The sequence below is a fragment of the Manacus vitellinus genome, unplaced genomic scaffold (assembly GCF_001715985.3).
Source record: "Manacus vitellinus isolate BGI_N305 unplaced genomic scaffold, ASM171598v3 scaffold_1_pilon, whole genome shotgun sequence".
Taxonomy (NCBI): domain Eukaryota; kingdom Metazoa; phylum Chordata; class Aves; order Passeriformes; family Pipridae; genus Manacus; species Manacus vitellinus.
Genome location: NW_021939396.1, coordinates 41,817,196 through 41,830,058, shown reverse-complemented (window position 1 = coordinate 41,830,058; position 12,863 = coordinate 41,817,196). Strand labels below are relative to the sequence as shown.

Below are 12,863 nucleotides of genomic sequence, written 5' to 3'. Positions count from 1 at the left end.
TGCAGGACACAGTGTAAGGACAAGGCCTTGTTTTAGATAGATAATTGTGCTTTCCCACTATGACAGAATTCAAATACTTAGCATGTTTCAAATGTTATGGTTTGGTCTCATCATTAGTTTTTTGCTGCTATTATGTATTCATTTATGAATTTAATTCTCTTTTTATATACTTAAGTAGCTCCAAGAAGAGTGAACCTCAAGGAACACACACTGAAGAAGTCAGCACAGAATCCAATCCAATGCACATCAAAGGAAAAAAATTCTGAATGTTTTGGTCCCATCTCTAAAAAAAGGTTTTAGATCTCTGACAGATGTTAGTATTCAATTCACATTTCGTGTTCAAACCTGCACTTTGAAAATTTACCTCAGCTTTGCCACAGACTTCAGTAGCCCAGATCTGGGCACTGTTGACCAGATAGAGTGGACTCAAACGTGACACCATGTCTGGATTACAGAATGGTCTGCCCCATGTGCCACACACTGATGAAGTACAACATATCCACTCCATGCTTGAATGATCCTTTACCACAAAACCTATTACTGTGGTTGTAATTAATACTGAAGAGGAGCAGGAAACTTTCTCTGCATCCAGGAGTCATTTTTTCAACGTGCTTTCTTAAGGAATGAGGCTGATGTGATAATGCTGCTTTTTGTGTACATCCCACCGTTAACTTCTGAGCCCTCTGGTGAATTATGAACAAATTTAATACACAGAGAAATTTCCAGTAAGATGCATGTGTTCAGTGAGGAGAGGATTGCAATCTGAACTCAAATTTTATTAGACATTATAAAAACTATCTCATACATAGCAAGTATGAATGTCCCAAGCATGGAAAATGCTTCATTTAGAACATGCACCCACAGGTCATTTAATAGCAATGTGAGACAGAAACCATCATCAATTAGTAATGCTACACCCTGCACTACAGATGCCTACCTGTCACTGAAAATCTTCTTATGAAATCTACAGCATCATTTGTGGTACTAGACTTTATGTGCAGGATTGACTGTTTTAAAATGCTTATTGTAAATATTTTATATTGCTCTCAACCTGATAGCACAGTGACAGGGAATGCTAGGCATTCAGGATGCCCTGGAGGGATGAAAATAAATGACAGCTCTCACCCTAGTGCTGTCCTTTGAAGGGACCCTACTTAGCCAGACAATGGTATGGGACAATTGTGTTTAAACCCCAAGAGAGTTTTTGGAGTGTCATCCACAGGAGCCTTGATGAGTGCAGAAGTAATTAGTTCCACATGAGTGCACAGGCACATAACCTTAGAAAAGTCTGGCTGCTTCATGTTAGGAGAGAAAGGCATTTCTGCCTAGCAGCCAGGACAACATGGAAAGAGGAGAAGGACCTTCTTCATTGGTTTGGTGTCCAGCTATGTGTGTGTTTCAGAGCTGAAGGATGGAATTGCTCTCACTGCCTGTGAAAATTATGGGTTTGTGTTTGCTGGATAGCTGAAAAATTCCCATGAAATACTATGCAAAAGTTTCTCAGTTTCACAGGGCAGTCCTCTGAGGTTGCTGCTTAGCAGCCCAAGACTTGGCTTTCCTGCAGATGTTCACAGTGTGCCAGACAGTTCCCAGGAGCATGCATAAAGCTCTCTTGGGAGGCTTTCCTGAAACATCTAATCTAAACACCAGTATTGCTGCACTTTTATGTATATCTTTGTGTGTTCTGGCACCTGATAAAAACTCCATTATTTTCAATGAGTGTGTGTCACCTGGTGATACCTCAGCTTCCTCTGAGGAGGTGCTTTTGCAGAGTTCATCCTTAGGTTATATATGGGCTACTTTTTTTTTTCCCAGAAACTCCAGGAAAGACATCTGAAAAACACTCATGTGCATCTTGTTTGGATTTCTTCCCACTACACAAGGTATTAGCTAAAGCCCAGCTGTTCTCAGAGAAGTGACAGCTCAGCAGCTGAACTCCTGTTGTGCAGAGAACAGTAAAAACACTAAACAAATGCCAAGTATTGATGGAGCAGCTACAGGTTCATTGTTAAAAGGACCACTACTGACTACTAAATGCCATCAGATGGTTAAGGACAGCCAGTTGTGGTTTAGTGGCTCCTCTTAGGATCATGGGAAACGAACTTGTAAAAAGCATCAGAGATTCACTACATTGCTTTGTTTTTAACTAGCCACAAAGGCATTTAACTGAGCACGCCAGAGAGTGGGCTCTCTGATACAAATGGTTCTGGCTGAGCAAGACACACTTGCTGCAGTCTCTCTGACAGAGAAAATAATTCCATCCGCTTGGCTGCTTGGCCCTTGGTGTAGGTTACATGGGTATGTTTTCTGCAGTCACAGTGGGGTCCTGCAGTTTATCACAAGCTTCTAGAAATTTTATATGTCCATAGTCACTGCACACAACCACCTTAATCACTATTGCTGAGATTCAAATGTGTGGTGAAATGGCAGTGCTTTCTGGATCAGTATGATCTAGAGTGGAAGGATTCTACTTTTTTAATATTTAAATTTAATGCCTGTTTTTAAGAAATTTACTGAGCACTGTGATGATTCTGCAATAGAGAGTCAAACAAGACCATTTCTTGCATACTATAAACATAAACTTACATTTAACTATAATTAAGCTGCAAATGTTGCCATGTTAATGGCATTGTGGATAGTGTGTGAGAGACAATGTTTTTTAAAGAAACTTTTTGGCTCTTACTTATACCTTTTCTGCTTGGGATGATGATGGAAGAAATACTCAATTCTGTGCTCACAGATCCATTCATGCAAGCATACCACAGAAGACAGAAGCAGTACTTCTTTCTAATGCTAATGGAACAGTCCTTGCTTTCCAGCTGGTTTTGGTAGACTATGGAAAAGGATGCTCAGTGCTGCAGATCTGATGACACTGACATGCTTCCCTACCACAAACCTTCCTACCGTGTTGAACAGTATAAATTAAACCTTCATCCATGGCTTCCCAAGTGCAAGGGAAGCCATCAATGTACTCACTGAATGGGCTGCCATGTGCTTTAGTGGCAGGAGCCAAAGCAGCAGTGTGCACAGCACAGAACAAGTTAATGTTCAATGGACTGGCCCCAGCTACCACTTTACGCCGGCGCTGGCCTAACCTGCCGCTTCTGGGTGAGCCAGCATCCATCTTTCCTGGACTTGCAGTGCTGCTTCGAGAGCACAAATCAGTCCCTATCTACTGATACACCTCTGTCAAGTTGAAAAGGCAACCACTGTTTTTCCCCCTCCCTTTATTTTTTCCTCAGAGTGCCTAAATCAGGCCTGACATGAAAAAGACTGGATAATCTTGGTCACACACAGTCAGTTTTATACTCTGGGTAAAGCACAAAACCATGTCCTTGCATACGCTGCTCATTGGAAAGTACAGCCTGAACACAGTGTCCTTTCCAATCTGGGAATTCTGGGAAGCACTGCTGGGACAGGAGATGGTACCTGCTGAAGACCTTGCCATAGGAGAGAGTGGTGAGAGCCTGTATCAATGCAGTGGATTCAAAAGTCCCCCCCAAAATGCTCAGATGGCTCCTATCAAGTTGACACTAGGTGAGCACCTGTATCCAAGTCCTCCATTTGGCTCAAAAGCAGAAGACATTTCTTGGGAAGTAAGTCCACAGTGTTTGTGTCAAACAGGTGCTTTGGTGCCCTCTTCTCATCACTTGTATGCTCATGAAAATCTCTAAAATATGTATGCTAATTTCTTCACCTCCCAAGCAACAGATCAAAGCCATTTTGCATACACACATTTTTAGCTAAGACTACCATGTTTTTAAGTCATTAAAATGTAACTGCTCTTGTTCTCATCTAGCTATAACAGCCAAAAAACACAGGATGCTTATTTCAAACCACACCGACAGTATCAAATAATGAGCAAATAGCTATTGCTGTGTATGAAAAATGCATCACTTCTGTTCAGAAAGGAATTCTAAAGAAGAGCTTAGAAACAACCTGATTCTTATTCATATTTACAGTAGTGCCTCCAAGATTATTTAAATAATGTCTTCATTCCTTCTATTCATAATGTTTTGGAACATCGTGTGCTGCAGGCCAAAACACTGAACTTAGAACATATGTAAATGTGAATGGCATTTTACCTGAGTGACAAGAGGAGTTCCTGTGACTCTGGGAGCCAGCCAGCTGGCACACTGCACTGAACTGCATATGCAGATGAGGAGTATTTTCTGTATTATTTGTGTGCAACAGGTAGTAATTCAGTGAGGAAAAAATTTTACAAAATTACCTACTTTTTTAAAGTTTCCCAGTTTCCCTTTTAATCAGCTCTACTCATGTCTTTTTTGTAATATCCAACACTTACAAAAGAAAAAAAAAAAGGGAAATATAAGACACATCTAATCAAAATAATTAAGCAGTATATTTTTGCTTAGATTTGGACACTTACCTATAAGCAGGATTACTAATATGTCTGTAATGTAATAACCAAGCAGCAAAGGCTTCTGCCAGACTTCCACACCAACAGCACTGGTAAGCAGATATGCTGCTATTAATACCTATAGAAGAGGTATTAATAAGTAAAAACAAATAAAAAATAATGTATTGTCAGTCCTCTACTTCTAAAGGCACAGAATTTCACTTATCATCTTGATACAAACGCAAAAGCAAAAAAATTACGCAGAATTATTTAAAATGTATGAAATACAGTAAGCAAGCAACTTCCCTCTAATACGTGCATCTGTTGCATGTGGTAAGTATTATTGACTTACCTTTTCAAAATACCTAAGTTCTAAATCCCTTCTAAATGCCACGTCTCCCCACTGCACAAGCACTTTCTTGGTTTTGGATACAGATTTCAGAATTAGCAACGGGGTTATTTTTGCAGCTCAGCCCCCTGAACTGATCATATCAGAATAACTGAGACGGGAGAAAAACTCCTAAGCTCAGCTGAAAGAATTACAAAAAAATCACTTGAATGTGAAGAAATAAAAAGGAGAGGGAGCTGAAGTCTTCCCTGATTTTTAATTTGTTTGACAGATAACATCATTATAGGAGACAAAAAGAAACACACAGTCAGATGTCATTAGGAGTGAAAGGACGCATACATGAGACTCACAAGTCACTTGCTGAAGTGCCACCAGTTTCAGTAGAGATGTAAATGTAGTTTCCACTCTCTCTTCAGAGTTAATTTTGTGACCCAGCTGAGGTTAGAAATCTTAATGCAGCCAAAACCCTATAGCTCCTACAGCAATACCTCTCACATGCACCTGCAGCAGCACCACCTACAGCTCATGGCACAAACTGATAAAGTTTTAACATTTCAGATGTGTAACATGCAAATGCAGCACTGAGTGTGATGCAGTGATTCCCAAACCCTTGTGCCCTTCACCCCACCTCTCCAAGGGACCCCTCTTTCCCTTGAAACCCATTTCCTTGCTTATCCCAGGCCACTCACCCCCTGCAGCCCCTTCTGCTGCCAGCACCCAGCTAGCAGGACTGCTGCCCTGCTCTTTCTCTAGGCTGTTTTGTTCTTAGCTGTTCAGTTTTCCCCTAGGGCCCATAAGAGGCTGTATGTTTCATGCTACACTTCAGCTCTAAATCAAAATGACAGTGTTAATTATAATGCCATTTAGAAAACTGCATATTCATCTATTTATTCCCGGCTAACATTTAGTAACCTTTATATTTTTCATTCAATACAGCCTCTTACTCTGGGATGACAAATGTTTTTCAGCTTTACTTGTATTATAGATTTTACCATGTATTATTTAGTTTTTTAAATACTTACTTTTTACTATGCTATGTGTTTTCTTCATTTTAACATCAACAAATAAATTTCCAGTCTTTTATTAAATTAAATGCTTTAACTTTAGGATACACTGAAAATCTCTTTTTTAAATAACAGGCTGCTTAAGATCACAGATTAATAGCAGAACACTGCTGGCACTTAAACTCCCTATTACACGTGGATAACACTATATTTGACTTCACTTACTTCTCTATATCTAAATTCTTGCCCTATCAGTATGTAGCTCTTTAAGAGTTTTGCCTGGATGTTTGAATTTGCCTGTGCAAGAACAAGCAGCACAACAGATCTGCGACAGAGAAAAGGAGGTGCTAGTGAGTGTTACATCTTGAGCCACTGAAGACAGTGAGTTAAATTTTGGTCTAAATGAAGGACATGTATAACGGGTTTTGCAATCCACTACATCAGAGCTAACATTTGGCTTTCTGAAAAAATTGTATTATGTTATCCATAAGACATGACGGATGGAATCATGACCCCATCAAAGTTGATGGCAAAACTCCAACTGGCTTTGATGGAGACTGAATTTACCCTCGCATGTTGAATCCTGAACAGACTATTTTGGCAAGTGATAAAAAAGGAACATCAGTATTATCCGTTATTGCAGTCAATACTTTTGGCAGGGCAGCCATGAGCATCACTGTCAGATGTCAGCACACATCCAGGAACAGGAGTGTGGATGCAGTGAGTTCTCTCAGGGAATGCCCTGGGATTTGGTGATGCAGCACTCGCAGATTGAGTCTGCCTCTTATTTAACAGATGTAGCATATGAAAAAACACTCTTTGGCTTCAAATTTTTGGTGTGTTGCTTTTTAAGGACTCGTCACTTTGACTTCACCGAGGCAGCCTCAAAGACCTCTGTTAGAAAGCTGGAAGGATGTGAAATTGGCTGTGTCCCTTAATCTAAGCTATATTAGCAAAAAGTAAGATTGTCAAAATTATTGGCTAAAGCTAAGTATGTTAATCAGCTGTATAAACTGCTTTTGAAGGCACTGTTGGTAAAAAAAAATAAATAAAAATCAATGTAAAGCAGTGTCCCTAAGTGCAAATGAATAATTCTTCTTAAGATGACCAAGTTTTTTACTTATCTCTCTGCCATCAATCAGCTTTAGTACTTTTCAGATATAAATGTAGTCATTAGCAAGTAAAAATAATTGCAGTCTTTGGTAAATTGAGAAGTCCAAATTAAGTAATACAAGTGAGGACTATATAGCAAGGTAGTGCCAGACATATACAATCTTGGATTTCAACTCACTGCAGCATCTGACCAGGAACATTTTTGGCTTGCCAAGGCCTTATCTGTGAGGATGAGGAGTACTTATGCTGAGAAAATTCTGGAAATACAAGGTGTTAATTTGTAGGCCTTTTGATATGGCTAGCAGCAGGACAGTTGCCTTCTGAGGAGACTCCCTGTCTTGTCACAATTTTATAATACACAGTAACATAGACACCTTTCCTCCTCTGCAAAATCAGAATAGTTCTTTGATGTGGCATTGGGAAAATTCTATATAATCATAAGGCATTATAACCCCTCAAAGTCTTCTAATTTCTAGTCCTTTAACTGTTCTCTAAAATATTTAATTTTTTTAAATCACCACCTCTTACATGTGTTTCCAATACTACAGGTGTAAGTTTTGTGGCCACAATATTCTAGACTGTGTGTGTACATACATTTTTTTTCTCCTACATGATTTACCATTTCCACAGGCACATTTAGTATGCTGTGTGATATTCTACACAGTGGGAAACAAAATCAAACATTTTCTCATATTTTTTAAAAAATGTGGATGTGTTCTTAAATTCTTTATGACTCCACAAAAAATGGCATTAATTTTACTGTAATATTCAGTTTCACTAGCATATTGCTATAGCATTAATTGTTCATGTGTTGAAATATTTTCCATTAACACAGTGCTCAAACTGAACATCTTGAAAGCAAAGACATTTAAAATACAAGGTTACTTTTTCTTCTCAAAATAAATGTGACACTTGCCTAAAAGAGCACAACTGATTACCTACAAGTGATTTCAGTAGGAGTTAGCTTTAACACGATGTGCAATTTTTCCATTTTAATTTTTTCTCAGTCTTTTTTCTTTCAATAAATAGTTGAAGGTGGAAAATTTAGCCTATAAAAAGTTTTTCTTAAAAAGATCACTCTGCATTTAGACATGATAGGTAAGCAGTTAAAGGCACATGGAAGATTAATTAACCAAGAAAGGTTTGCACAGAATCATAATCAAGTGGTTAAGAATGAAGCAATCAACTGCTGCATAAAGAGCCTGTGCACAGCAGGCTCTTCTGTTTAAATTTCACATGGGTACACCATGGGGTTTCCCTCAGATAACTGAGTATTGAGATCAGTTTACAGCTACATCTGGAAGCAGCTTGAAGCAGACACCATGGTCTGGGCAGAACTGCTTCCACACTGCTATCCGTTCTGCCACACCCACAGTTTCAGTGTGCTCCTACCTTTGGAACCAAATAATAATAATATTTTATCACAAGTAAGACTATGCTTTCCACAGACACTTCAAATCTGAAAAACTGTGAAAGTGAATATCTTTTTAACTAAAATTAAATTGTGAATCCTAGTAATGTGACCAAAGAACAAGATATTTGTGTCTTTATTTTGTTTTTTAATAGATAACTTTTTGCCCCTCAGAAAAGGTAGAAATTTTTTCAATGCAAGTGATGTGCACTTGCATTGCTTGGGATTTCTCTGCCAGTTCCTAAAACGCTGGCTGCCACAGTACATCCCAAGAATAGGTCATATGAAACATATTTCAGCATGAGTTTTATAAAAAGCTTGTCAAAAAACCCCTGGTATAGGGCATCCAAACAAAAAGCCTTCCCCTGCTTCAACTCAAAGGAAGAAGGAAAGGAAGTTCTACAATGTTTCAGTTGCTGTCTGCATCATGGATTTCATTTATTCAGAGTTCCAAGGCAGGCAGAGTGTTCTCCCTGAGACTACGTGGTACTGTCCAAAGTCCTCTGGCAGAAGCAGCTGTGAAAGCATCTTAAACTGAAAACCTGGAGCTCATGGTCCAAGCACCCATCCCTTCAGGCATACAGAGGATTTCTGGTCATCCTCTCCTTACAGGGCAAAGGCTGGGCCAGCGAGAGCTGCCTGTTGCCTTTCACATTTTGCTGCTTGTGCTGCTTTTAAGCTTGGCCTCATAGCTGGGGAGAGGGAGAGGAAGGAGAGTGGAATCGTCTGAGTCACTCCAGCTCTCATGCAGCTTTTCTTTTCACTTTTAAACTTTTATTTAAGAATATAAAGGCCACTTCCCGTTACACTTAAGGCAGCACCAATGGAAGCAGAAGTATCATTACATCATATAAGGGAAAAATGAGTATTTTGTTCCCCTACTATGAATTCACTGCAGTGGCTTAGGAAAAGCAACAGCAGGATTAGGGGAGTATTTCATTAGGGGAATATAAAATTTTTCAGGAGCAAAATAGATTTATTTTTTTTTTAAATCAGGAAGATGTCTGTGAAAATTAACATATGGCAAGAAGCCTGAAGTTTTAATTTCCCAGGGAAGTTTTGTCTTTTTTTTTTTGTCCAAGAAACTTAATTTGCAGATATTAACTTTTTTTAGTTGGGTTGTGAGAAAAACAAAAGTCTTTGTCTTCACAAGATGTATCCAAGAGAATTTCTCACAGATTATAGCAGAGGTTTATTTTTCAACCTTTTCTTCAGACCATAATTCTTGGGGTTTCCAACAGGTATGCTTACTCAAAAGTGTATGAAAATTGTCTGGAGGCTATGGTACAGAGGCTCTTCTCCCTGTATCTTTTTCTGCTCACTCAGGAGTCAGCATGAGATAGCTCCTTGTGCTGGAGAGAGGCGAGAGGGTAAGGGTTTTCCCTGCTGCAGATGCCTCCTCCTTGATTCTGGATCAAAAAACGTAACAGCATGGCCAAGCATCTCTCAGACACATTACAACCAGTTTTCAAGTTTACAAACCACAGCCTCCTGTAAATGGCTGTCTGCTGTAATCAAAGCTAATTGGAGTGCCAATTACAGCCCAGATAGAGTAATTGGGTTACCAGTTGGGATGAGTCATCAAGTCGCAGAAAAATGTGATCTGTGTAAATCCCACAAATTTCTCTATTCATAATGAGGTATTTTTTCATGAGGAACAGCAGCTCTTTTTATACCACATTTAAGGCAGAGCATGTGAGTGGGCTGTCTGTGTTTATATAGAGTGGAGCTGACTCAGCAGCAGTGTCCTGGGAGCCACATGCCAATTCAGTTTTCATTAAGGTCAACAGTTACCTATTTGCACACTTATACTAACTACTCTTATTTCTTGAGTTTTGGGGTGATAATGAAGCCCAAAGTTCTTTGCTACCATCAAATTTAAAAGCAGAAGCAGGGGACTAGACCACCTGAGTGTCTGACATGCCAATGCAATAGCACCACATTGTCAGTGAAATTAATGAAGACAGAACAGAGAGGCACATTCCTGCAGCAATCCAGCTAGGAATGCCATGGAGGAAATTGTGAACCAAGCACTGGGAATCAGTCTGAAAGCAGCCTGCGAGTGCTTCCACACTCTCTGCCTCTAAATGTGACTGTGGGAATATCCGGCAGAGAAGCAGTGGGAAAAAAAAAAGCAAGAAGAGCATTACCTTTCTTACTTATCATCAGCCATTTGCTATTGTCCCCAGTATCTTCTCCACTAAGTAACTGGAGACGAAGAGCTACCTTTAATAGTGCACACATCATACAAAATTTGCTGAATTGGTTTACAAAACAAGAGCAATTTTTTAGGAGAGTTATGATCTTTTACTAGACTAGTTAGTACAGCTGAGAAAAAAAACACATTATATACTTCCTGGTGTGTGTGAAATGTAGTTTGGACTAATAGAAAAATACTACCTCGACCTACAAATTCTATTTTGTCTTTGTTCATAGGCAATCACAACTACAAAAGCTATTTTTTACAGATGGGAAAACTGACATACAGAGATTTCAATAGTACAGTCTTCCACCACTGTTGATGACTGTGCTAAATAGCATCAAAAAAATTCTGACATTTACAGGCTTATCACTTTGACCATAGCCAAATCATCACAGAAGTTATTAGAAAGCAAGTGTGCAGGACAGCAATCCAGCATCAGAGGCAAACAGGAAATAGCACTTGTTAGCACCTTGCATCCCAGTTAATCAAAGCAGTTTACAAACTTTACTGATATCCAGCCTCACCACAAATCTGTCAGGCAGGGAAATGTTATTAGCATTATTCCCCAGATGGAAAAGCAGTGCCAGGGGCATAGGTCACTACCAGCACTGACACAGTTAACAATACTTCTCTGCCACTTGATACCCATTCCCATATTTAAACACTAATAGGGTTCGGATGCTGAAGCAATCCAGCAGAGCTTTCTAACCATTCACATATACACCGATCATCTGACCAACAAGTGGAATTGCTTTGAACATAGCTATTTCTCTCCTGCTGGAAGAACTTCACCAAGAAGCCTTATACAGACATGGCTGAAACTTGCAGACCAGCTGGCTGCCTAATGTCTTAATACTGAGCCAACTTCTTCTCCCAGAACGTATTTTGTAGGGGATGACACAGATGCACCACAGCTGGACCACCATCTCTGAGTTGTTCTCAAACCACTGGATTCTGATTATGTTTACAGCAACACATCTGCAGCCATTAATTCAAATACTATATTTCCATTAAAACACATATTTGAGTATTTGTCAAACTTCTTTTCAATTATGTATATTTGGCTGTACCTTTCATCTCATGCCTGTGACAGGAAGCTCAGAAGACTGTGACTGCTCTTCAGTCTGCAAGAGCTTGGCTATGTAAGAAACAAATAAGCCAGCCCAAAAATCCAGTGCTGGGCCCTTGGAAGTGCACCGAACTTGTTACTCCTGCTACTTATTTGTGTACTGTGGACACCACTCACCGTGGTGCCCTGGGCATGTTTCTGAAGAGGTCCACCTCAAGGTAAGGCTGTAAGCCAGTCAAGAACTCAGCTGGGGCTGACTGTGGACTGATACATAATTCATGTTACTGAATGTCACTCCCTATGACTTTTTGACATCCATTATATGACTGACTTTTTTTCAAGGGTAGAAATTCACTTTACAACAGTTAATGTTCTCTGTATAGTTACAATGTTGTTTCCATCACCACACTTGTAAAACAGGGTAGAATTGAGAAGGTCTAGCAGTGTATAACTACATAATTACTATTAGTGGATACTACTTGGACTACTTCACATCACGTCTCAGAACCCAGTGTTGGGGGGGAAATTGCTTACGGCTTCAGATAGCAAAATAATTTTTGTTAACACCACAAATCAAATGCAGTTAAACGACATTCTCAGAGGCACTATCTGGCTGCTAGGCTTGCTGCAAGTCTTTTTTCTCCTGCAAGGCAATGAATCTCTGATGCTGACAATTTGCTTAAGAGCATCCCTTCACTGCAAATGCAGGAAATGTTTCTGAATTACTTTTAGGGTTATGCAATTTTACATATTTCAAGGACTCAGCCAAATATATTTGCCTTGAGCACTATTTTTCTATTTCTTTAATATTATGAAAGCAATTATATATTTAAGAAAATAAAGCCAAAACAGAAATGATAAATACTTACCACTTGGCTTATATCATATCCCCAAGGAAGAAAAAGAACTCCTGTGTTATATTTCTCCCAGTGTGAACACATGAAGTTAAACAAGACAATGCTTAAATATATATACATTGTATATACAGAAACTCCAGTCTTCCCATTGTCACGGGAACAGACAGAAAAAAAGGAAAGCACAAAAATGGAGGTAGCCCAGCTATCCAGTCCATGGTCAAATAGTTCTCCTAGAGGAGTACTGGACTGAGTCCTTCGAGCATGTTTGCCATCTATGGAGTCTGGAAGGATTGGGAAAGAAAAAGAAATGAAAATTTAGAGCACAACAAAAGGAGTAACTTTCTTCACATACACTGCACTACTGCCATATATAACGCATGAGAAAATTACAATGACGACTGAAGCACAACAGCCTCCTCAATACTAACGATTAGGATTGCTCATAAAATACTTGTTTCAGTTATCAAGCAATTTTTCTGTCCTTACCTCAGCTCTGA

General features: G+C 39.3%; 1 protein-coding gene across 1 annotated transcript in view; it reads right to left on the bottom strand.

The window, feature by feature from the left end:
• Positions 1-12,863, bottom strand: part of LOC103761189 (ethanolaminephosphotransferase 1) — a 54,864-nt gene that overhangs the window by 14,038 nt on the left and 27,963 nt on the right. The window contains exons 5-6 of the mRNA XM_018076399.2: positions 12,379-12,647; positions 4,391-4,499 (exon numbers count right to left, since the gene is read on the bottom strand). Coding sequence (XP_017931888.2) covers positions 4,391-4,499; positions 12,379-12,647 — 378 coding nt within the window. The remainder of the gene's footprint in view (positions 1-4,390; positions 4,500-12,378; positions 12,648-12,863) is intronic.